The 26,646-nt window shown below is 41.3% G+C and overlaps 1 protein-coding gene across 2 annotated transcripts; it reads left to right on the top strand.

The window, feature by feature from the left end:
- Positions 1-512: 512 nt before the first annotated feature.
- dot1l (DOT1-like histone H3K79 methyltransferase) lies at positions 513-25,562 on the top strand. 2 transcript variants are annotated; one of them, XM_056379201.1, is made up of 28 exons: positions 513-887; positions 5,875-5,918; positions 6,037-6,111; positions 6,424-6,487; positions 6,930-7,158; positions 7,459-7,553; positions 8,166-8,228; positions 8,371-8,426; positions 8,889-8,968; positions 10,322-10,390; positions 10,484-10,590; positions 11,644-11,685; positions 11,777-11,872; positions 12,018-12,237; positions 12,422-12,535; positions 12,959-13,050; positions 13,584-13,685; positions 14,378-14,515; positions 14,757-14,882; positions 15,177-15,616; positions 15,734-15,821; positions 15,955-16,104; positions 16,378-16,420; positions 16,619-17,244; positions 17,555-17,760; positions 18,032-18,105; positions 18,198-18,884; positions 20,610-25,562. In XM_056379201.1, the coding sequence occupies exons 1-28, from the start codon at positions 807-809 to the stop codon at positions 20,615-20,617; spliced, it is 4,215 nt and encodes a 1,404-aa protein (XP_056235176.1). In that variant the 5' UTR covers positions 513-806; the 3' UTR covers positions 20,618-25,562. The 2 variants fall into 2 exon arrangements, with proteins under 2 accessions (XP_056235176.1, XP_056235175.1); XM_056379200.1 differs by lacking the exon at positions 20,610-25,562 and adding an exon at positions 19,601-20,259.
- The last annotated feature ends 1,084 nt before the right edge of the window (positions 25,563-26,646 follow it).

Below are 26,646 nucleotides of genomic sequence, written 5' to 3'. Positions count from 1 at the left end.
TAACATATACATATGTATAACATTATAATGTATAATGTATGATTAAATTGTCACTGTCTAAAAAAAAAAAATAATAAATTGTCACTGTCTAAAAAAGTGTACAAAGTGCATCAAAAAACAATAATAGTGAAAGACAGCACTGGGTGCAGTTTGTCTCATGATGAACAGTCTTAATTTCTTAAATCAATGATAGAGAAGTTGACCTAAATATACCTATTATATATATATATATATATATATATATATATATATATATATATATATATATATATATATATATATATATATAAATAATATAAACACACATTCTATTTTAAGCCTTGATTGAAAGACTATTTATATATAGTTATATTTATAGTTATTCTGTGATGAACTGAGGTGATGTTATGCTGTCACGCGCCGTGGGACGGTTGCTCGCTCGTGCTCTCTGTTGCTGGCCTACGCGCTGTGATCACGGTCTCTTCGATGACGTCTGTGTCCCCTCTGCTACCAGTGGCCCCCTGCCATATTTATTCATGCCGGGCAAGATGGCGGCGATACGGACGTGGTGTTATTGCCAGTGGACATAAAAAGGAATTTTATTCAAAATTTAAAACCGAGTCAGATACATTTTTACACTTGCTCGTATTGTATGTGTGTTTACCACGTAACGACTGTCGACGTCTTTTTTATTTTACGCGGTTCAACGTTTTTTTCTCACAAGATGTTCACGTTGTAGCTCGCTCGCTAACCGACCAGCTGGCTAACAGAGAGCAGTTACTAGCTAGCTAGCTATCCATCACAGCCAAGCCGCCGTGAAGTGTAGAATGGGAGAAAAGCTGGAGCTCAAGCTCAAATCGCCGGTTGGAGCAGAACCTGCTGGCTATCCTTGGCCATTACCAGTATACGTAAGTGTTAAACCTTAAAAACTCTCTGTGTACCGATTTAGATTTTGTCTCTGTTTTTGTCTTTGTTAGCTAGCTCTGCTAACATTGGCTAGCTGAGGGAGCCATGGCACGCTAGTCCGGGGAATCAGGTCATACTGGTCGGGATGGTGACAGACATGGTGACTGATCAGATATTTAGCTTGTTTTTCATCCGTGCTACTGTAAATCTTTCCTAGAAAATGGTAAGATACAGTCTGTAGTACATTTGAGCAAAGCAAAGTAGCGACAAGTACAAGTCAGGCATTGACAATCAGTAATAAAAAGGTGTTTTGAAACTGTAGCGACTCAAACAAAACACCTTTCCTACCCAGCATCGTGCCAGTCTGTCCACAACTTAGTGTCTCAGTTGTGGTCCTTCATGTTTATACTATTACTGAAACACATGTTAGTGGATCCAAGTCGCACAGAAATGCGGTAAGACCTGCTTTTTTCTGCACAGATACACCATCTGATACTTGTAAACAATCTCACAGGACACAGCCATATAGAGGTATATACAAGATGTTTTGTGTATGAAGTCTGTGTTTCTTGATTATGCACGCGTGTTCATTGTAGCATTGCATTCCTCGAGTGCTTTCTGTGTTTTGTATCTCATGACATCTGTATGATTGAGACCAGCTGTTTGGCAGTTTGAACTCTATACATCCACTGAGCTCCCGATCTATCGGTTCTCTAGACAGTAATAGTCTTACTTGCATAGAAAGAGACTTATTTTCTCTTAGTTGTTTTTCCATGTAGCATGCTGTCAGCACGTCGGTGTCTGATTGCAGTTGACTCATTGGAGATGAACGGAAAGGGAAGCGGTTGCAAGGTCTGTGGTCTTTTAGTTAGTTTAAACTGAGTTTCTCATTTATAGTAATTGCGGTGAGACAGTTGGTGCTGACTGAAAAAAGCTGAATTTCTCTGAATGTCTGTGGGGTCCTTCTCCACCCACACTGTATCTAGTCTGGCGGTCTAGTTATTTAATTTTCATCGCTTACTCTGTTTATACATCATCACAATATGAACCGAAATGGTTTCAAGTCAATGAGTCAGAATAACTAGTTGATGTAATCAGCTGCTCCATTCTGCTTTGGATGACAAAGTTGACCCTCCCTTTACACCAGGCCAGAGTCTGATAACACTCTCAGTTCCCCCTCCCGGATTTATAGCCTCGCCCATTTCCTCATGTTATGGTCTGTGAAGATAAACACAAGATCAAGCATGTCAGGAATTTAATGTACCATTGACCTGCCTAATAGCAGTTATACTGGGACTAGATGTCATGCACTGAATTAGAAACAGCTGATGGCTCTTCATGTGGAGTTCTGCAATATGGAGCTTATTCATGCCATGCTCTCCTCCTGTTTTCAAAGGGGAAAGGCATCCTCTCTCTTCTCATGTCCTCTCATGTCCATATGGTCAACTCTACAGGGAGGAGGATAGAAACAACTGCTCCTACTCAGCAATGCTATACTAATAGAATTCAATGCCCAGTATGTGTGCTTAAATGTTTTTTTCCAGTCACATTTAATGATCAGTTTTTAGCTTTGTTGAACTGCTTGCTGGTAGCAAAAGATCCCACTTCATGTAGATTCATTCTTCTCTCCCACAGAGCATTAAGATTGCCTATCTCACCCACAGAGCATGGGCACAGTGATGTCTGTGTTTTGATACACACAACATGGCTGTTGTACAGGCTATTTCAGTATAAGGCTTGCTGTTAGAACCAAGTCCATAAAAATAGGCTTTCTTTGTTTGGTTCTGTGTTTCATTCTGGGTTTCATCTGTGTTTCTCCCCATTTCTCCCTGTCTCTCGCTAAGTCCCCACATCTGTGCATCTATAAATGCTTCCATATGAAGAGCACCTCTGGAGTGGTGCGGCTCTTTGTCCATCTGGTTCTGGGTGTGGGCACTAACCAGCCCTACATAGTATTTCAAAGACGCACTGCTGTTTAAGTTCTTCTGGGTGTCTTTGGTTTAGTGCTCACCTGTGTACTTCTCCTATTATTTACAAGGCTTCAATTACTGTAGTAAAATCAAGGGCATAACTGTCATGATTCAAGTGCTGTTGCAGCCCTGAAATGGGAAAAAAACAAAAGGTAACTATCATATTTACAGTCTTGGCATTGTGGTTATGGAAGTGATTTTAATGTACAGTGTTTCTGTGTTGGTGCCAAGCACCCAGCCAGTGCAGGTCAGTTGATTTGCTGCCTTTAAGTGTCATCAACATGTGACAACATGTAACAAATGGTCATGTCAAGACACTTTCTCTGGATAGCAGTATGTTTGTAATCACCAGATGCTTGACACAAAAGAATTTTCCACAGAAAAGATAAGCAAGCACCAGTATCTTGTTTTCGATATGCTGTTAATTTGTTTGCCACCAAGAGAATAAGCTGTATTTCGTGTGAAGTCCAAGTAGTGTAAGTGTAGTAGCACGTCTGCCTTAGTCATTTTTTCTCGTGGGCTGCTGAGGTATACGTAGTGGAGCAGTGTGTGGTGTAAAACCCCAACACCCACGATGCGTCACACTGATGTGAGACATGATTGAATGAAGAGGTGGTTTTCAGAGGAGGAGTTACATACGTCAGTTTGTACCCACAGTGGGGAGAGAGGAGGGTCTCCTGTTCTTTTTGTCTGATTTGTGCTTTCAGACAGTGTTTATTTTTAGCGGCAGCCCTGTGCTGGTGTAGCTGTGTTCTGTCTTTGTGTGATCAGGTGACCTACCAAATTCGACATCTCATTCGCTCACTCACACACCTCGTATACCTTCCCTATTTAGTGGAACACAGTGTGTTAAATCTGTTTTTCCTGCTGCATGTTCAAGAATATTTGAAGCTCATTCTGCTTATTAGCAGCACTGCTAGTAGTTCACTTGATAATGTAGTTGCAACTGGAACACTGTGCTGACAGAAGTAGTAAGAGAATTTCCTGTGTTACCATGCATATTTGAGTGTGTGTGCGCATGCATGTTTGAGCTTTGGCGGAAGTTTGCGTAGTAGTGGCGGGCAGTATTGAGCGGGAAGCCGGGAGGCTGTGAGCTGTTTAGCTTCGGCTGCTGTGCCAGGCCTCAAACAGCTGACAAATACCGGGCTTCCCCTCCTCTCTCTGGCCCCCCTCACTCTCCCCAGTTTCTAGCTTTTCTCGCTTTCACTTTCTTTCCTTTTACCCTCTTTTCTTTTACCCTCTGGTTTCTCCTCCTCTTTTACTTTCCCTCTTTTCTTTCCCTCCACCAGAGGCTCTCCTTGGCAGTGTGCTGGAGCAGGAGACAGAAAGTGGGTCAGTGGGTCAGCTCAGGCAACAGGCTCAGGCTGGCTGCGCTAGGGGTGTAACTTGAGTCCTATTACTCAAAGAGAGCTGCTCAGCACACTCCAGCTAAGATTACTAACTATAGATTCCCTGTACAAAATTAATAAACTTCATCTTATCTAATTTTATTAAACTTTGTTCTAGACTAAAGTGTAACTTAAATTGGTTTTCTCAGATGTGGTTTACAATGGTTTGATTGAGCTGAGTCTTGAATAAATTGAACCGAGTTCCTGTGGGAGGGTTAGAGTTACTCCAGGTGAAATTGAGCTTTAATTTAAATTTACAAGGATGCTGTCTGTCAGTGCAAATAAGGACTGCAAGACAGACTACGATTACGATACACTATAATTTTGTTTCCAAGAGCATTTTTACAATTACAAGAACAATGCAATAGGCATTATTGCATTGTTCGAGCCCAAGCTTGTATTGGCACAAAGAAGACAGCCTATACTGCTCTTTCTCCAAGTTCATTTCACATTTAAGTTTTTGTTTAGTCTTTTTCTATTCTGTTTATGGACTGACTGTAAACTGACTGCATATTTGAGAAGTAATTAATCCTAATTAGTTACTCATAAAGCCACTTTAAAACCATATAGACTATACTAGATAAGGTCATTTTATACATAAATTTGAGTGCTGTGTGTACACACCCCTGCTTTGATACAGAGACAGACAATTCTGTGAATATACAGACTTGTGTAATAATAAACTCCAAAGGTTAAGAGTCTGCTTCGTTCAGAGTGTGTAGTGATGTAAACACTGACAGAGTTTATTAGTTGACAAAACTGGATTCACTGACACTGGTGGTGCTCACACTTATGTCTGCAATGGTTGTTATGTTTGTCAGATGTTACTGCAATTAGAGGGTGAATCAGACATAATAGTTGTTGTGGTCATCACATTGTAGTAAGTTGAAGCTGTGATTAAGTCATTTAAGGTGCCAGGAATGATCCCCCTTTCTTGCTGAAGTTCTGTGCTCTGCGTCTGTGCTCAATGAATTGGATCAGCTGCTATGGTGGTGTTGGGCTACTCCTGTGTGCCTCCAGCCTGCATGCTTCCACAACCTCAGCAAGCTTCAACAAAGCTTTGTCATGGCACCATGCCACAGAATTAGATTATATTTGTGATGATAGCTGGGGGAGGAGTTGTTTACATATTATGACTGACCAGTGAACCCACAGGAGGGGAGGGCGAGCAAATCAATGGGATGCAGCTCTACAATCAACACCTGTACGATGAAATCAGATTTTACCCATTTGAAATGGTAAAAAAAAAGAAAAGAAAATCAATATGTGCGGTTTAATGTTGAATCAAAAAATCAATTTAAAAAATAATATGAAAAAGATGCTAGTATTCTTCCGTATAGTGCTGCTGCCTGGTTTGTAGAGGTTTTTTTTAATATTTCAAAGGAAGATATACAGACTGTTTTAGGCTGCCTACTCAGTTGCTAGTTTATTAGGTGCACCTAGCTCAAACCAGTGCAGTCTAATAAAACAGTCTCACAATAAATCCTGCTGTCATTAAAGGTATAATGTCCAGTTTTTGTTGAGACTCTTTATTTTTAGAGGTGATGATTAAACTTTATAGTCATTTTGGAGGCTGTAATTTATGCTGCTGTTAAATTTAACGTTAATGTGTCCCTCCTCTCTGTTTTCAGGATAAACACCATGATGCTGCTCATGAAATCATCGAGACCATTCGGTAAATGACCTTTCTGCTCTCTGACTCAACTCATGTATGCTCTCACAGTCACGCAGACAGTAGGTGACTTTGTCGGGTGTATGATCTAGTCACGACTTTATGTGTGTACTTTCTCTAGGTGGGTGTGTGAGGAGATCCCAGACCTCAAACTGGCAATGGAAAACTACGTTCTCATTGACTATGACACCAAAAGGTGAGACACTGACACTGAAAAAAACAACCTGAAGTCATGCTGTAGGGACTTGTCCAAAAACAGTCAATAAGAAAAACTTTCCTCTCAGACCAAAAATATAATTGAAATCTATAATTGTCAGTAATCCATTTTTTCCTTGAGTGCTATGTATATCACAACTGACACACATTAAGTGGAATATTTTCATTTTCACAGTAACATTAAGGTGAAAATTGTTTTTGTGAAATCAAGAGTAAAACAGATGGATTGGAAAGTTGGATTTCATCTTGTAAAAAATTATGACATTAATTTTGTGTCTTGTTATTCTCACAGCTTCGAGAGTATGCAGAGACTTTGTGACAAGTACAACAGGGCCATTGACAGCATTCATCAGCTAGTGAGTCCATTTGTGCGAAGGTTTTTCAGTGTTGTGTAGGTGCAATGAAAGTGAAAACACTAGTCACTAAAAGTGGAATATACTGTATACGTGTACTTGGAGTGTATTCCGGTGTTCTTTGAATATGTGCCATGCATGACTCATTTTATATTTATGACTAATTCTGTCCTCTATATGTACTGTATTAATTTGTTTTGGTTTTTCGTCATTAATCTAGATTATTCGAGAGTCAGCTTTCTCTAGTATACTCTATATTTGTGTCCAAAAAAACAATACATTCTTGAATTTTGTTCAGATATGTGGTTCAGATATATCTTTGACTGGCTTGTGCCGGTTGATAAAGCAGTCTTCATAGTGATGTATGATGAATGCCACTATGCCTTGCTTTATGTATTTTTGTTTGTGAATAAAAATATTAATGAGCGGGATTCCCATTTTATAGTGGAAGGGAACCACCCAGCCCATGAAGCTGAACAAGCGCCCCTCTAATGGGCTGCTGAGACACATCCTACAGCAGGTGTACAACCACTCAGTGACTGACCCGGAGAAGCTGAACAACTATGAGCCCTTCTCCCCTGAGGTGTACGGAGAGACCTCTTTTGACCTGGTGGCTCAGATCATTGACGAGATGGAAATGATGGAAGATGACACCTTTGTTGACCTTGGCAGTGGTTAGTCTGCTCATCTTTTGGGACATTAATGTTTCAGAAAGAATTAAAATAGTTTCAAAGATCCTGTATGTGTAGGTTAATAGTATATTAATAATTAATAGTGGGAACAGAGTTTATAAACAAATAGTAATAAAGACATTATATGGTATTGATTTTTGAAACACAAGAAAGGTGTATGGAGTTGTGAGAGTTGGTCAGGATGCTGGTGTAGGTGGCAAGAGTGACAGCCTGGGTGTCTTTGTATGTTTGGTGTAAGATATGAGTTTATAATTAACTTTTTTAATTGTTTCTTATTTACAGGAGTGGGGCAGGTAGTGCTGCAGGTTGCAGCAGCAACCAACTGCAAACACTACTATGGTGTAGAGAAAGCAGACATTCCAGCTACCTATGCAGAGGTAACTACTAAAATCTCACAGGACCAGAGGGTGTTCCAGAAAGGGAGCAGACAAGCGATACTAGAGCTGCATTCATTCCAATAACAGCACTGTGTCAAAAAACAGCATCCTCAGTCTTTGTAGTAAAATAACTGTTGGCGCAGTTTAGTTGCCACCGCAGACAGCTCTGGCAATTAAATAGAGTAGTCTGGCAAAAAGTCTTTCCGTTTTGTGGTGTCTTTGTGTCTGACCAGCCTTCAAACTGGTTTCCTCGTTAGTGTTTTCTCACTTATTCCCTGTAGCAACATGCTTATACCAGCAGGGAATAAACGTGTCTAAGAATAGTCCCTCGGCACAATAGTACAAGGGGCTATTCTTGGTCTGAATATATCTTTATATGCAAAAAGCCCAACTTCAGTTAATCTAATAAACTGCAAATCCAACTGAGAAACTCAGATTTAGTTATGATAATCAAATACACAGGTTTTCAGTCATATTGATATCAGAAACAGAGTTTGTATCTCTCTGAACCCCGAAAGTTAAGTCGATAATTCTTTTTTCTGGAACATACACAGCTGAGCTGTTTTTTGCTTTTTGGAAAAAAATTACCATTTGTTAAATTCTTTCTTTTAGACCATGGATAAAGAATTTAAGAAGTGGATGAAATGGTATGGGAAGAAACATGGGGAGTACACAGTAAGTTGACTCTCGGTGTGGCATTTACGCTGAGTGAGACTTTTCATAATACACACAATTATTTTAAATAGTGGGTGTTCGGCAGATACACGGGCATTCAGGGTTTTTACAGTCACTATTGTTTTTTTGTATGTTTTTTCAGCTGGAGAGAGGAGATTTTCTCTCTGAAGAATGGAAAGAAAGGATCGCCAACACAAGGTGGTGTACCAAACCTGGTCATCATATGAAAGACACGATTTCCATTATTTTAAGACCATGTATAAGCTTAATTTAGTGATCACAGTATAGAAATAGAAACCACAGCAATGCAGTTGTAATGCAAGCAAATACCTTATATGTGACTGAATGGCTCAGTCATATGTAATATGAATTAATTGTAATAAATGTTACCACTGGGAAGCTTTTTATTTTTTATTGTCACTGGCTCTTTGTTCTGTGACATAAAGAGCCAGACCAAGATCATAGAGAAAGATTGTGCTTTTATGAAATATTAGACTGATGCAGTCATGTTTGCGGTTGATTTGAATTAGTTGATTTATTAGATGTGTGCCTTTTTTCCTATTTTGCTAGAATGTATTCGTCTCTTGAAACTTTCTTGCTTGGTAATTTTTTTCTGCCAACTGTAGTTCTAAAATATGTCCCTCTTTGTCTGTCTTGCAGTATTATTTTTGTGAATAACTTTGCCTTTGGTCCAGAGGTAGATCACCAGCTGAAGGAGCGCTTTGCTAACATGAAGGAAGGTTAGTATTTTTCACAAAATTATTTTTATGATCATCCATAGCATCCTCGGCACTGTCACCAGATTGCAAACGTTTTAAAAAATGCTGATATTTTGACCTGACTTTCATTGCACTTAACGAGTTGTCAAGCTATCTCTCCTCTGCTTTCTGTGTGTGTGTGTGGAGCCACTAAGACACACATGGTGAAACAGAAAGCAGAGGAGAGGAGAAAAACGTGACCATAAATCACTGTAAAGTGCACATGAATTAGTTAAATAAGTTTTTTTTTTCCCAAGTATTTTTGCTTTGGTTTCTTGGGGGGAGCAGCTCTTGTTGGGGGATGGGCTGAAAATGCAGATGGATTATTACATGAAAGTCTCGAATGCACATGAATGCATTTAACCAACAAAACTAATGACTAAAATCTGGGTAGATAGGCGGCTATTTATGATGGAAAGTAGTAGGACTTGAAGGCTAATGTCAAGACTGACCCTTTAAATATTTTTAGTAACTTAACATCGGGAAGCTTCTCCAAACAATGCAATGAGATACAAAAATGGCATCGTATGGCATTTGTTAGAATGCCAATTTAAATGTTGGTTGCAGAACACATAGTTGATGATTAAATTGAGAAATTTTACGCGGCCTCATGGGTAATCTCATCAAAGGTTGACAAATAAGGCGTTTAAATAGCAGGCGTTAATAGCCTTTTCTCACGACAACAGATGTTTTACGTTTGTTGAGAAAACATCAAGGGCTTGTGTTCGTAGCTCTGGGAGTGACGCCTGGGCTTAGTGTAAAAAGAATTTACTCAGCTGTTTTTACTGGTGATTAAAATAACAATGGCTGTTGGTATCAAGTAGCCACTAGCCCCTTTTACACAACCTGTTCAAAGCGTCTTTCTGCCTCGCCATAAAGGGTACGAACATGGAATGGGTGGCATTGTTGTTCCACCTCGTCACAGAGCTGGATCAACTTCTATGTGAGAGGGAGATCCGACATGGTGGAACAGATACAGACACTGTTGTGTTACATGTTATGCCTGTGATTTTGGAACACTACCATGCTATTTGAAATCACACTGGGGTGGCATTGTGCTGGCTTTGCTTGTTTCAGTGTAAACAAGGAAGGCCAGCGTGAGGGGTCTTCTCCAATATAACTCTTGGAACTTGACTCTTGGTTTTAAATTTTAAACATGACACTATGAATAATGTGTCTATGGTTTAATCTGTCTCATCGAGGAAGCGATTGTGTTCCATATTATGTTTGCTTTATGTAGTGAGTTATAGGACCTGTGGTCAGTGTATAGCATCTAGAAAATGAAAGAAAATTTTGTGTTTATTTTTATCTCTTTGTTGTTTTTTTTATTTGCAGGTGGGAAAATTGTATCCTCCAAACCTTTTGCACCTTTAAATTTTAGAATAAACAGTAGAAACTTGAGTGGTAAGTATCGCAATAAGTGAAAAAGCAAATTTTTATGTCTAAAGCTTCCTTTGTTTTGTATCTGACGTGCATGTTTTCCTCTCTGTCCTGCAGATATTGGCACAATAATGCGTGTGGTGGAGCTTTCTCCACTGAGGGGCTCAGTGTCCTGGACAGGAAAACCAGTTTCCTACTACCTGCATACCATAGACCGCACCATAGTAAGCCCTGAAACTTTTCCTCATCACTGCTCCTGTAACCAATGATTAGAGGAGGACCCAAGTGCACAGACTAGAATTTTCTAGCAGAGCAAAACTGTAACAGTAACCTCAACTGGAGAGATAGGCTACCATAATAACAGCTGGTATTATCTTAATGGTATTGTGTCCCAGGAGTACACAATCGGAGGAGAGAACAAACAGGGTTATACCAGGTAACACGAGCCCATTAGATAACACTGAAGTGTGTATCTCTCTGGTAATTGGTTAAAGTAGTCCCTGATTATCAGTGGGAATCCCGGTGAGAAAGCTGGCACACTGCCTAAAAGGTGATGGTAACACTCCCACTCTGTTGATGTGTTTTTCTTGTTACCACCTGAGGTCATCTAACTCCTCAATGACTTTGTTCTATGTTTTTACCCAGTGGAGGGTGGTGGAGCTTCTCAAAATGTAACCACAGCAATAATAATGTCAATGTCACATGGTAGTAGTAGTAGTAGTAGTAGTAGTTTTTGTACATTCCATAGAATGGCTTTTGGTGAAACACGTGTAACTGTGTTAGGCCGCATGCAGATTGATTTTAGCTCTGCTTAAAAAAGAAAAGAAAAGCAGAGTTGTCCAAGTTCAACCACGCTTAACTTCTGCTGCAGTGTCATGTTGGCAAAGGCCGAACAATCCTACACATGTCTCTGAGGATCTGCACCAACTTGTAGAAAATCATAGATTCCAACGCTGTTTTACATCAAGATCTATACCTTATATCCTGAGAAATTGACGTAAATGCAGAAAATTTCCCTACCTCGCAATTTTAAGCGAAGTGGTAAGAAAATTTCTGGATCTTCCCTTTTTACCAGATCTGCACAAAAATTTTATGGATTTTTCCCTGGCCTATGTACAATCCCTCCACCAAGTTTGGTGCATGTCAGTTATGTAATTTTTTCTGACAAATAAACAAGCACAGGTGAAAAGATCATCTATTTGGCAGATGTAATGATAATATTAAAATTAATCATAAATGATATCTAATATACAATTTTTTCTTGTCCTGTTTTTCAGCTTGAAAACTATTTTGCTAGTCTCAAAAATCCTAAACTCAGGGTAAGTCATCTTTTTCTTCAGTGTATTGACAGTGTCGCTGTACTTATTAAAATTTTGTGTCAAACAATGAAAATGGTTCATCTTGTATCAGGAGGAGCAAGAGGCAGCTAGGCGACGTCAGCAGAAGGATACGAAGGACAGTAAAAGCAATACCACCACGCCCACGAAACCGAAAGAACAAAACAAGGTAGGATGTGAACAGATTTGCCAGAATTGAGTGCATTCAATTTTATTGTGTTTGCCATTTCGCACCTCAGTCAGCTTAACTTAGCAAGAAGAGCTTTCTGTGCTCTTTGTCTAAATATGTGTTTGTGTGTGTATGTGTATTACAGCAGGACTCCTGTGGTGAGGAGGAGCGTCCTAGCTTGGTGACAGTGGTCAAGCCCACTGCCAAACCCAGAAGAGCCCGACTCTTGTCCAAAGGTCGTAAGTTGAACAACAAGAAGCGTGGTCGCCCCAAGAAAGCTGCCCCGGCTGCTGAGAGGAAAAAGAAAAATCAGAGTGCGCTGGATTTGCTGCACGCCAAGACCCTTTCTGCAGCACCCCCTCAGGGTCAGAGCGCGCACACACATTCACGTACACACATAATTTGCTATCCATTTTCTTCTCCTGAATGGGAACATATGAGTAGTCATGGGAATCTAAAGCTGCCTCATATTACAGAAGAGACTAATGTCCTCTTTACTTCCCCAATATATGGCTCATTTGAATTTAATTATGCTTGCTGTGTATACAGATGCATACCGCCCACCTCAGAGTCCCTTCTACCAGCTACCTCCCAAGGTCCAGCACTATCCCCCGAGTCAACTGCTGCTGAGCCCGACTCCACCTGGTCTGCAACAACTGCTTGGTGAGCTTATGAAGATTCAGTGCGTTTTATCTGTCACAGTTGTTGTCAAATCAGAAACATTGTACCAGACAAATCTATGTATGTATAATCTTGTACAAATCTATAAACAAAATATTTACCATATTTACCACTTGATTAAAACTGGAGTTTCACTAAGTACAGACAGTATGGAAAATGTGATCTCCTTATGACAGTTTAACACAACAGCCTACACTGTACAAAAATGTCAGTGTTGTAGATATCAAGAGCAGATTTTACAAATGAGAGGTCACAAAGTCCGATCAGATAACACTCATTAAATTGACTTTGTCCTGAATCAGTGTGTTGGCCTGAAAGTGGTAAGAGACTCCATGTCAGTCTTTCTTAGTTCAGTTATTTCAACAACCTGTTTCTTGTTTCCTTGCTCCCCATATCTTTTCACAGATAACATCAAAGTTCAATACCTCCAGTTTATGACCTACATGAAGACTCCTCAGTACCGCTCCAACCTGCAACAGCTGTTAGAGCAGGAGAAGGTAATTATGTTATGTCATTACACACATAACTGATGTGCTACTGCTGCAATTTTCCCTGAACTTTTGAACTCATGACAACACATAATAAAGTAGCAATCTCAAAGATCTCTGTTTCATTATCTCTGGTGACATCTATGGCGATACATGGTAATTGCAGGTTTGTATTTCAACCATAGTCGTGTGGAACACACGTCACTAACTTTGTGTTAGTGACTCATTTTCCTTGTGATTTTGCGGGTGAGTCACACCATACACCCAGTTCATAAAACTGTAAAATGCAAGGACTTCTATATAATTTCATCAGTGGGTCAGAGGCTCAATCACCATTGTGTTACCTCACTCTGCGATTGTGACTTAACAGACAATCCTCTGAAAATGTTTGAAATTTCCAATTTAAGTAGCATGTATTCAAGTACATGTTATCTTTCTAAAGTATCTTTAATGATGTAACTAACATTGCATTTAGTTTTTGTGTGTTTGTTTGTTTTGTCCACCCTCTTAAGTGTATTCTTGCATCTCCTCTCTGTCTCCAGCAAAAACACAGGGACCTGTCAGGGCAGGCGGAGCAGCTCCACTCTGTCTGTCAGTCTCACAAGGACAAGATCAAAGGTCTCTTTCAGACCAAACTAGATGAGGTAGGAAGGACTGCTTTATTGTCACCATATCACAGCTGTCAGGGCACAGTCAACAACATGACTATAAACTATATGATATTAACATCCAGAAATTTGCCTCGCTTGTTTCCTATCTCCTGTCTTGTCCAAGATCCATGCTTCTAAAGTTATTTTATTATGACACAATTTGATAATCCAAGGATATACAGAAAACATGATTGCTTAACATTGCCAAGTCTAGCATGTGTACTAACAGTTAGTGCTTAAATACAGCTATTTTTATGGAGACTGTAAGATTGATTCCATTTATATCCTATTTGCAGATTAACATGGTTTAAACAGATATTGAAACACAGCTTATATGTGATAGATGGAGAACACATTGTGTTGCAGTATTACAATAAGCTACTCTGTTTTTAAGCGTGTTGCATCTGAGACCACACAATAACTCTGTTGGGCGTGATCAAACTTGTGCTCTTTTAAATGTTGTACCCAGGGTGTGATCACTGAGTAAAACTGAGTTATGTCAGGTTAAAGTGATCACACCCTGAATACACTTGTTACTGCAGCAGGGTGACAACTTTTAGCCACTGGAGGTCAGCAAAGACAGGATTTTCAGTTATGTTAAATTGCTCTTCATGCATTATGTGATTGTGGCTGATGTATGTCTGTGTTCATCTGTGTTTGTCTGTCTGTGTGTGTGTGGTGAGTAGCTGGGAGTGAAAGCCCTGACTGTGGAGGATCTGCTGCAGGCTCAGAAGGAGATATCAGCTCACAACCGTCAGCTGAAAGAGCAGACTAAGCAGCTTGAGAGAGACATGGCGTTGCTTAGAGACCACAGCCTGCTTCTGGTGAGACCTCAGAGCCTGTTACTGTCCACCCTCTTATTCCAGCATCATCACCAGTGGTTCACACCTGGTGCCATTCCTGTCACTCTGCATCTGTGTCTTGGTGGTTGAAGTCCTAGTTCAGATCTAGTTTTTACTACTCTGGCTTGCAGTATTGAAGTGTTTCACGTTACTACAGCATTCTCTACTTTGGCAATGAAAATCAAATAAATAACAGTAAACGTGTATGTTTGTTGTTTTCCAGCTGAAGTCTCGATGCGAGGAGCTGAAGCTAGATTGGGGCTCTTTGTGTTTGGAAAGTTTGTTAAAGGAGAAGCAGGCACTGCGCAGACAAATCTCTGAGAAACAGAGACACTGCTTGGAGCTGCAGGTACACAGTCCACCTTTTTTTTTTTTTTTTTAAAATCAGTTTCCAAATGCTTGAATCTATCTCTTTTCTCTGTTACGCTCCTCCATACTTACATTGTTCCTTGGTGTCTTCTTACCACTTGCTGCACCCCATTCATTTGTCCCACTGGCTCTTCAGTGATATTTACAGGAATTAAAGTTGTCACCCAACTCTAAGGAAGATTAGATGAATTACTGTCAAACATTTTCCTAGACATGTAAACATTGTTGTGTCCTGTTCTTCTGTATTATTGCTCTCCCTGTTGTCTATTTGCAGATCAGCATTGTGGAGCTTGAGAAAAGTCAAAGGCAGCAGGAGCTACTACAGCTCAAATCCTACAGCCCCTGCGAGGGCTCCCCATACAGAAAGAGTCTGGAGTCACGCTCTTCCACTGACATGGACCCCTCTAAGCTTGGCCTGTCCTCAGCCCCAGCCCTCAATGGTGTCAGCCCGGAGCTTTCTATCAATGGCACCAGCTCACCCTGTTTTGACCGGGCCAACACCAAGGGGGAGCTTCTTTCTCGCTACCTGCCCATCTCTCCTGATCACGAGATCGTGCCTGCCATCCCTGATGCTCGGCAGAGGCAGCAAAGCTTCTCCCACGCGCTTCCTGACTACACACGCTTCTCCCCAGCCAAGATTGCCTTGCGGAGGCACCTTAACCAGGACCCAACTGCCTCTGCTCACTTGAGAGGTTCGGGGCTGACCACACACAGGTTAGTAGGTGCTTTCAATAATGAACTTTTTTAATTTGAAAGTCTCCAAATTACTTCCTGAAGCAATAGGCGGTTAATAGTTGAAGCTAGATTTGCCTATTTTTGTTTGTTTTTCAGGGATTTGGGTGGTATTAACTCTCCCCTTGGAGCCAAACAGAACTGCCCCTCTCCTAATGCATCTGATGCACAGAAAGGTTCAGAGAGGGTAAATATTTATCTTTTTTTGCTGTCAGTCAACTTGCACTTTTGGTCTGTCTTTAAGCATGCGGTTTTCTAACTTCCATGCAGTCTTTGGCTCTCTCCCCGTTAACATGTTTTACTTTTGCGCTCTGTTAAAGGGTGGTAAGGAGAGGAGTCCGTCTGTTCAGGGTGACAACAGTATCACAAGCCTTCCAATTAGCATCCCACTGAGCACTGTCCACCCAAGTAAATTACCAGTCAGCATCCCACTGGCAAGCGTGGTGCTACCCAGTCGTGCTGAGAGACTGGTGAGTGCCCTCACATCAGTTTCTATTCGTTACAGTGACTAATTTCAGTGTCGTGTTGCAGGACACATTTAACAGGACATGTGGTTAAAGTGTCTGACACTTCTGCCCCTTGTGCATTAGTCTAGGCTGCCTACATTAGTACCCTGCAGATAAAATGTTCTCGTGAAAAATTTGATTGGTGTACACAGAGTCGGATAAGATCAGTAAGAGTGATGTAATATTAACAGCTGTTGATTCATTAACAGCTGTTGTTTCATGTGCTAATAATTTCAGAGAAGTACTCCGAGTCCTGTCTCTCAGGCAGGTCAGACCAATGGTAAGGATTACCATTCAACCACTCAGTCTATTGCCCACATATTATATTTAGTATTATTACCTTAGGAGGACACATGACATTTCTCTACACCACATTCTCTCCTCACATATGATTAAATAAGTGCATTAAATCAGTTTTGTCCTGAATTTGATAATTGGCTGTCTGCTCTTCTTGTGCATCTGTTTGGTCTTTCTTTAGGATATTCATCCGGCTCAGGGCTGATGAATGGAGGTCCCCACCCAGAGGAGCATAATGGTGCTTCTTCATCACCTCCTCCACACAGCAACACTTCTCTGACAGGACCAATAGGCCGAGGAGGTCCCATCCAGAGCCCCCCACTCGGTACTGGAGGGGTGCTCCAGTATGCAGATGGACCACCAAGGATTCTCCCAGAAGACGGACAAGACCGTCAGGGGGGTGAATCAGACAACGAGCCCCAGGACAGTGAACTGCGGAGGAGAATCTTCTTCTCTTCCTCTTCCTCTTCATCTTCGTCTTCCTCTTCGTCAGGCAGTGGAGGCAGCACGGCTGGAGGATCGCGCCTCCACCATCACATTGGCAACTCAGCCAAGCAGGGATACCACAGTAACCATGGAAACCACCACCACCAGTCCCCCGGCACACAGCACACTCACACACCCACACATACGTTGTCATCACATTCCTCTCACAGTCTTGGTTCTCAAGAGGGACGCAAGCGGGGGAGAAGGAAACGCAGCTCTGCAGGGGCTGTCACAGCCAGCGGATCCCCAAAGAGGAGGTCATTCCCCGGGCTCAGCTCCAACAACCACTCCTCAGGATCGCCACTTAACATAAACTCCATGGTGAGTCACCAAAAGCATTTGGGATGGAAACCAGCAGTGAACAATATGACACTATATTGATTCTTAAGGTGTCAGTTTATAATATATTATGATTCTATAATGCTGCATAATGATTATTGGACTATGTCGAACAATGATAGTAATCATAGTCATTATAATAAGGCCATATGCTGTATTTGGATAATTGGACTTCACAGGCATGTTTCTGATGTCTGCCACCAATGCATCTATGGGCTATGTGATTATTCAAGGCCAATTTTTATCAACAAGTGTCATCTGGATGTAATCTGCATGTTCATTGTTCCAACAGGTTAGCAACATCAACCAGCCTCTGGAGATCTCTGCCATCTCCTCCCCAGAACAATCAAGCCGCAGCCCATGTGGGCCTGACCTGGACCAGCCTCCCATCTTGAAGAGAGAACGCCCCCTGGAGCTCAATGGCACAGGTCGTTACTCCTCAGCCCCCAGCTCTGATGATGAGGACTCAGGATACCCTGCTGACAGCTCCAGTTCACGGTAACAGTCATTACGATATGAAAATAAGAATATCAACAATGTACCTACTGAGCTGTCCTTGTTATAAGGTCTCCACTAGAGCCACAGGTTATTTTTATTTTTATCTGAAGTTGTTGCTTGGTAACCAGGTCACCATTTACAACATTTTTCCTTGCTTTTATTGCAAATTGCTCCTCTAGTTTAATATGACTTGCGGTTTTTATAGGGCTCACACACAATCGCCTGTGACTGCCTTTGTTTTGATTGTTTGCTGTTGTTCCTTTTTCTCTAGAATTGAAAGAAAAATTGCCACTATATCCTTGGAGAGCAGAGATGGACCAGGCAGATTAGGGGATAGTGAAAGAGGTAAGATAAGAAAATGTGTGAAATAAGTTAAAATAAAAATTCTTGCATGTCTGCTACTTGATGACAACACTCTTTTTCTCCTCCATCACCAGGCAGAAAATCTGGTAGCAGCAGTGGAAACAGCACAGGCAGTGAGGCCTCCTCTTCGTCCTCTTTGTCCTCTACCAGCAAGTGGAAATCAACCTTTTCACCTATTTCTGACCCTAAGCAACCCAACTCTGACCTGAGGCAGGGGGGCTCTCCATTTGGCATGGGGGGATCAACCCGGGGCACAGACTCAGATTCTGACCACAAACAACAGCATCAGCAGGTGAGAAAAGGGAGCGATGGAGAATCGTCCAGCTACATGACTCCCAATCCCTTCCTCAGTCAGGAGCCAGGGAACCGGGGTGGAGGCAGTGGTGGTGGAGCCCAGGGAGGCAGTGCCTCAGACCAACGCCAGGCCCTCCAGAAGCAGAAGGCCCCTCGCGAGTGGGAGCTGAAGACAAGCAACAGCCTGGCCAGTCAGAATCTCTTCATTTCTGCTGCTGCCAGCAGTGGAGGGGGGATTCTGAGTGGGAAGGTGGGAGGCAGTCCTGTATCAGTTTCCTCAACCACAGGGTCATCTGTAGGACAGTACCTGGGGTCTCAGTTCCCACTTGGAGGGACGTCAGTCTTACAGTCCTTGTTCGGGGCCCAGACAGGCGGATCCACGGTGAGTGGGACCCCACGGCTTGTCAACGGACACTCTGCCCTGGGAAGCTTCTCAAGTGCTGGGCTGGCAGGGGGAGCGGCTGGAGGTGAGTATCACTGATAAACTGATTGGGTAAAGTTTTGTTTTGGGATTGTTGAAGAGTCAGAGTGAGGTCCTAGTCTTAGCCTGGGGTCAACTTGATAAAGAATAGTCTGAGGGAATTGACCTGATAATAGTCAGGTAAGTGGAGGCCCAGTGCTGTTGTCGTTCTGTCCGCCTCAGTCTGACAGTTTGACTGACTGACTGACTCTCTGTGCTGCCTTGCTTTGCCATGGACTGGCTGCTTGAATGCTGCAGTTGGAAACACCCTTGGAAAATGTTGCTTTACAGCAGAATGAATGCTTAACAAAAAAGCTGAAATTAGAAAAATCTGAGTTGATAACATGTTTTACATAATTATTACATTACCCCTTTGTCATTTTCTGTGGGTGTATCTTTTGGAGTTATATGTCAGAGTCAGTTCACTTGTAAGCAAAAATGAACCCATAAATTAACTTTGCTGTGATAAAACCTCCTGTTTAATCCTGAATTGGCCTCATTGATTTGGGTTTCATCTGACTAAAGTCACAGTGGACTGACTCAGTTTGCTTTTTGTGTGCTTGTCTAAGACTTGCTTGGCGCTATGCACAACCTGGCTCAGTCCTTGCTTCTCTCTTTGTCCCCCTCCTTCTCGCTCTCTTTGCTACTATTATCTGCCCCCCCCTCCCCGTCTCCACTCTGTCGCCCTGCCCCTCCCTCCATTTTCTGCTGTATGATTTGCAGGTATATTTCACCACGTGGTTCCCTCAGTGTCCTCCCATCAGTTTGGGGCGACGCTGCCCACCCCGGGAGGCCTCAGCTCTCTGCTCAGTCTCTCCTCCTCTTCCTCTACCTCCTCCCAAACCCAGCAGCACACCACCCCCCAACCAGCTTCCACACGCCTGGCATCTGTGTCCTCACCTCTTCCCCTCTCCCTCTCCCAGGCTCAGCACAGTCGCACCCAGTCGGTCCTGCATAGCCCTTCTCCTCCCACGCTCTCCCTGCCCCCTCCACCACCCCTACACAGCGTCCCCTCCTCCTCAGCACCCACGCATTCTGATGCCCCATCATCCTCGCGATCAGACTCCCTCCACTCCTCCCGTCTCTCCCACTCCTCTCTTCATAACCAGAGAGCACAGTCATCCCTCGCTCTCTCCATCTCCTCCTCCACCTCTGCCTCCTCTGCTTCTGTCTCTGCTGCTGCCGCTGCCGCTACTGCGTCTCTCTCCTCGTCCTCTCTGTCAATCTCCTCCTCGTCTCGTCCATTCGCAGTGCACTACTCCCCTCGGCTGCCCCCTCCACCACCAGCCAACAGTTCAGGTGGTGGCGGGAGCATGTGGAGGACTCAGGGCATGCATGGTACCTACATCACCCCCCAGCTCCCCGGCTCAAGACCTAGATAGGGTTTGGGGGTGAGGGGAAGGGGGTGGGGGGGGGGTGGAGAGGGGAAGGGAAAAGGGCAATCAGAGGATGGAGAGAGGGAGAGAATGAGAAAGAGAGAGAGACTGGTAGGGAGTGAGTGGGACAGGATGCCTGTTTTCCCTGTGCTCCTACAAGCTGTTGTTCTGATTGAACAAGGTAAGACATTTCTTGGGTTTTAGATTTAAAGTATGAAAATCGTACTGGATGATCTGGATTTTGAAAGTGACAGGATTTACTACAGTTGTGGCTCATTTGTTTATTGTGGTGTTGAATCTATTAACCACCGAATTACTCATGTTTTTTTTTTTTTCTTTCTTCTTTGATCCACCAGGTAATTGATGAAAACTACCTCAACATTAAATAAACTATGCAAATGTCCAGGTGTGGACCAAGGCACTCTCCTCACTCACTGGTGCTTCAAAACATCTGCACTACCCAACCGCCTCCAAGACCGGCTTCTGTACTGGGATTTCTTGACACACACGCATATACACACACACACACACACACACACACACACACACACTCACACACACACACACAAACACATACATACATGCTTACTCACTTACATACTAACCACCACCACCACTATGGTCACATTGAGCAGAATTCATTGGTACTGGTCATGTTTATGTGTGGAGTTTTAGTTAATATGTTGGCTTGAAGATTTTACAACATGGAAATAAGTGCTGGCTAATGCCAGGCACTGAATGAACTGAATTATCACATATGGTTTAATATTAAGGTGCTCATTAGTATCATAGTTAGTCATTTCTTTGTCTTAGCCAGGATACAGCGTCTAGTGTTCTGCCAAATGATCAGTTTTGAGTGATTCTTTTTGTAACATTTAACAACCTATTGAAGCACACAGTCAACCTTTTTGAGCTGAATCTCATTGAGTGTCACCCTCCCTCCAGAGTTTCAGTTCATACATGTGCATGTGTGTGCGCACTCAAACACACATGCAGGCCAGTGCATTGAACTCTGTTCAGATGTCATGCAGCTTTTCCTCTCTGCATGTGTGCTCTGTTATCTATGTTTTTCTTCCTTCAGTGAAAATCAGATCAGTGTTTGTTGCAGCATATTTGACTATGAAACAAGATGAGGATTTTGGTCTAAGTTCACACTGGATAGTAAAATAGTTTCTCATGTAGCAGAAAATGTAGAAATCCTGGCTGGATTGTTGACACCCCTGAAACTTTGGTTATGTTGATTATTTGCTATATTTTTATATTGAAAAAAATAAAAACATTTGGTTACTCACTTTTAAGGTTTTTTGCTTAAAAGCAAAGTCTTAAAAAATCCTAAAACACTTTTCTTGCTGCCCTTTTTGACTCACGAAACAGATAAATAATTTTCCTTTCTTTGCTACTAACTGGAGCAAAGCAAAACATTCTGAGTTATGAAAATAATTCTTGAGCTGTGGTACAGGGTTTCTTAAGATATTTAACATATCAGTGACGGTTTCTTTGTTTACGCAAAAAGGAGGAAGGAGGAATTATCAGGCGTATTTCACATCTAAATGATTGAATGATGAATGTTGTGGAAATCTTAAAAAAAAGATAAAGACTCAGGCCTGTCTTTGTGGTTTTTATTCAACATAGCATTTGCAAATGGGCTCAGCACTTATACAGAGACCAAAGGTCCTCACAAAGGGACAGCCTTGAAATTGGAATAATTCAGTCTCTTATACTGTCACAAACAAAGATGTGGGAGTATCCGCCTCTAGCTGGCAGTTGATGGTTTCACCAAGAACTACTCTTTTACCACAGTCAAGGGCAATCCAGCTCTTATTGGGCAGCTCATCAACTACAAAGAGGTTCAAATGAGTTTACATGACACATATGATGGATACATTTTCCCATTACAATAAGAAGACAAGTTAAAAAATAAAATCACTAAACTTTTCCAATACAATGAAGAATATGGAAGAACATCAGTGTATAGTATGATGTCCTTGCACAAAATGCTCTGATTTCAACTTTAGAAATATGGTGAATTAGCAACATTTCCAGGGGTGCCAATAACACAGAGCAGAGCTGAATACATTTTAATGTTTTTTTTTAAAGACCCAGTGAAATTCATTTAATGAGATGGTGCTCTGTGTAGATACTGTTAGCCGCTCTCGTAGAAACCCACTGTTAGTGTTAGTGAGAGTTGTGGCTGCACTGTTGTTAAGTGAAGCTGAAACCAGGTGTAAAAGAGTAACCGTAAAACCACAGAAGATTTAACTAATTTCTGTATTTATTAACATTTTCTTCTAAAGTCAGTTTGCTAAATCACACTACTCTGTGGGGCCACGGCAGAAATATTCTTACAGCAGGAATTTTTAACTTTTCTTAAGCTAAACTTATTCATATTTATTTCTGCTGTTGGTAAATGCAGGTTTAAGCAAAATGTGTAAGGCTCAAATGTGGACAAGTGTATGTGGAATTATACTGCATTTAGTTTATACAACAACAAGCACACATAACACACTCATGCATGCAAATCCTCACACACTGGGAAAACACGATTAACCATAACCACAACAAACTACTGGACTCTTCACACCTTTTTGTTTGCTTTTTTAATTGTGTAATTTGTTTTTTGTAAACAATGTTTGTACTGTGAATGTGATTAATTCTCCAACTGTATAGTTGTGTATAATTTAGATTATTATATTTATGCTGTCAGTCTCTCCATTTGCCTTGGTATTTGTTTTTCTCTTTTTTTAATCCTGAAATGTGTTGACATTGTAGAATGCAATAGTGTGTGTACTTGACTCACAGTCTGAAAACAATGGTGCTAAATTTGGACTGTGCCTGAATTTATTTATTCTATAGTGAAAACATCAAAAACAAATCAAATACTTGGTGCTGTACACAGGGACATTTGTAAAGCCTTTTTTTTTTGGCATTTCCTTTCTCATATTTAATATGCTATTGTCTGGTTCTTTGAATGCCGAGTGTACAACGGTAGACACCAATTTTCGATAAACTACTCTGCAACAGCTGGCTCAGTAAACAGGTATAAGGGGCCTCTGTTCATGTTTCTCACGCAGCTGTTTTAACCATGCATCAGCCCGCTTTGCTCTCAATAGCGAGCTGCTTATCTGTAAGTGAACAAGACACACTGTTTGTACATAACTTTTTGTTTTCCTTGTATGTCTCCATCATAAACAGAAAGGTATATAAAATATGTATCTATATACAGTCTATATATATATATATATATATATATATATTTGAGTATATATATATAAGTGAATAGGGGTGTTTTGGTGCTGGCATTGTGACCCTTAATTTCAACCTGTTAAACAGGAGGCTTGAAGCCAAGGAGAGTAAAGCATTGCCACCACAGGACCTTAGCAAATGGAGCCTAACAACATGGCGACACAACAGCGCCTGTGTCTTTGTGATATATTCACCACAGAACTAGAAACTCAGAAGCTGTGTGTGTTTAACACACAGAGATGCCGTGGCTTAAACACAATTAGATTCCAGCACTAGAACTTTTATCACTTTTATCAGATGTTTTAACGTCTTTGTTTTATTTTTTTAATTGTTTTTTCTACCAACCCAGATTCTGCAGGAAAAAATGGTGCTTCTGTTTCCAGACAATGGCAATTCAGAATTTACTGACTAAATCTTTACTGGTGCATACAGAACTAAGTGTCAACCTCTTTACACGCACTGTCTGTAGATGTCTTACTGACGAGGCCCTCCCTCGTAATGTAAGCATACTGTGAGACATGCTGGTGAAAACACTTGAGTTAAGGGTGTGTTTAGGCATCACTTGGTTGGGAGTGAGAGCAGCCAAGCTTGTTTTGTGTCTCTGATAGTGGGAATACACTTAGCTCAGTTTGTGTGTGTGTGCTTTTTTCCCACTTGCCAGTGCATATCTAAGGGAAGATTAGAGTAATAATCAAAGCTTTATTGTAAACTCCTCTCCTTTGCACTCACTCTGTAAACACAGATGTGTTTCTCACCTGCGAGTGTTAAAGTGAAAAGAAGAAAGTCATTTTAGAACCTAATTAGAGACGATAGAGTCCATTTACCAGCACTGAGAGGTCCTTTGTAATTATTGTTGATGCTGTTATGATTTTCTTATTCTTGGTGTTTGATACAATTGCAGTTACATGTTATGCTTTTAATTGTCTTCAGATTCCTGTCAGTTTTTAATACTACTAGTCAGACAGACAGCACGGTGCTCTCCTTCACTTAAAACAAGGAAATTGCAGCTATTGATACTAAAATACTACTCTTCCCCTGTTGTGCTGCAGGGTTTTACGGTTTAATAATCCTCAACACAAGCTTGCCTGGCGGCTATCTGGATGGTCCAATCTAACCTGCGGAAGTTTCGCTTCACCTGGTGGGGCGCTGTGGTGTATGTGTTTGTGAGAATAGTTTGTTGAAACGGCAGATGTTATATTCGTTGCAGATTGCAACCAGTTTTGTAGCTACTTGGATAATCAGTTAAAGGGATGAGGTGCTGTTTTCAAAGTCCTTTGGTGTATGATCATGATTTGAACTTAAAGCTTCTATGCAGTTCTCCAGCATACTCCATCCTGGTACATTATTGGTAGATAATCTGTGAGAGCGTTGCAGTCGAGGCTGTTTACTCTAAATCCTGCCAAAGGTCTTAACTCAGGAACTTCCCAGATTGACTTGAAATGATGTAAATGGTTCTCTTCAAACTACTGCATGTCACAAACCTATTTCACCATCGTGTGGCATGATGAAGTCCCTCTCAAACCCAACTCAGGACCAAGACAAACCCCTCAGTAAGGGTATTTCAAGATAAAAATTAGTCATCTGTCTTGTCAGAGTCATTCTCACTATCACATACATCCAGCCTCTCCAGTGAAATCCAGCTTTATAAAGCTTTATGAGTCAGTCTGATCTCGAGAAGCTGTGAAATGGCTATGACTTTCAGCATCTTCCTCATCTCACAATTGCCTCCGTCTAGATTTGTGTCACAAAGAAGGAGGTTCACCGTCCTTTGTTGGGATCCCCTCCATTCGTTGGGGGTGGTCGGGTGGGGTTAATGGACATTAAAGGACAGAGGTGAACTAGAGTATGTGTGTTGTGATCTCTGATTGGTGAAGCCAGGGCAGGTTTGAGGTGCAATAACGGCAAACCTACTTTCCAAAAGGCCCCGGGTTTTCATGGAAAAATTGTTACTGTTAGGTGTTGGTGCTTTTATCCTAAGATGTTATAATGAAACAAATGGAATTAATGTTTTTTTTCTGCGTTTTATGATTATTAATAAAAAATGTTTCATATAATATTTGAATTAATTTTGTTGTGTAGTGGCATTTATGTCTGATTCCGTTCTGTTTTCCCTCATGGAAGACACGTAGATCAAACTGAAGTTTACACATTAAAATTAGTTGTCTCTGTTTTATTTTGAAATGAACTAGCGAAGAACAGCTGTGATGCTAAGGAAGTAAAAAGGCAACACTTGTCAAAAATAATGTGTATGTATATATATATATATATCTATATATATATGTATATATGTGTATGTATATATATATATATATATGTATATATATATATATGTATCTATGTATATATATATATATATAACAGTGAAATGTCTCCACCATGTGTTTTAATTCTATCAAACTGAAATGATTAGATTACTTGTTTCTGATGGAGTGCTGCTGCATTCTTGCTTTCTTCACAAATGGCCAGAGTTCTTAGAACCACTATTCACAGAAGTCTGTGTGTGTGTGTGCTTGTTTTTGTGCCAAAATGCCTCTCACAGAAAACCTCCCAGCAAGCCTGTATTGAAACAAATGCTCTGTTGATAACATTAGAAAATAATGAATAATTCTCGTCACACACTGAAGATTTGTAACGAACAAGAGTGAACCTTGGCTTTATCTCTTGGGATACACAGCCACTAAAGGGCTCGGGGACCTTGACTGTCTGCAAAACAAAGCTGCAGCTGTGAGACCAGACATGGGAGTAAAGCGTCTTTGATAGGAATCAGATCTCCTGTCTCCGTTCCACTCTCAGTGCAGGATTTTATTAAATGTTTTTCTCCTCCCAGAAGTAGTAATGGATACTATTGTACACATTCATTAGGACAATATGCTGTGAATCATATTGTTGCGTGCAGCTCTACCACCACCTTGTTTGAAGTTCATCCAGATGCTGCTTTTTTTTTTTTTTTTTACTCCAGTCCTTTCCCTCCAGGTTTGACAGTCTGATGGCTTTTAGAGAGATCAACACATTGCAGGATAACTAGCGGCACACCACAGGAGAAAATACTTGCCATGAACAATAAATCGCCTCTCAATCATCATTGATGACTGACTCATCAATGTCAGGCGTTTCTACTAAAGGAATAGTTCAACGTTTTGGTTAATGAGC

The sequence above is a fragment of the Seriola aureovittata genome, chromosome 6 (assembly GCF_021018895.1).
Source record: "Seriola aureovittata isolate HTS-2021-v1 ecotype China chromosome 6, ASM2101889v1, whole genome shotgun sequence".
In the NCBI taxonomy this organism is placed as follows: domain Eukaryota; kingdom Metazoa; phylum Chordata; class Actinopteri; order Carangiformes; family Carangidae; genus Seriola; species Seriola aureovittata.
Note: the sequence above shows the minus strand (reverse complement) of the source record. Positions and strands in the feature narration are given on the sequence as shown.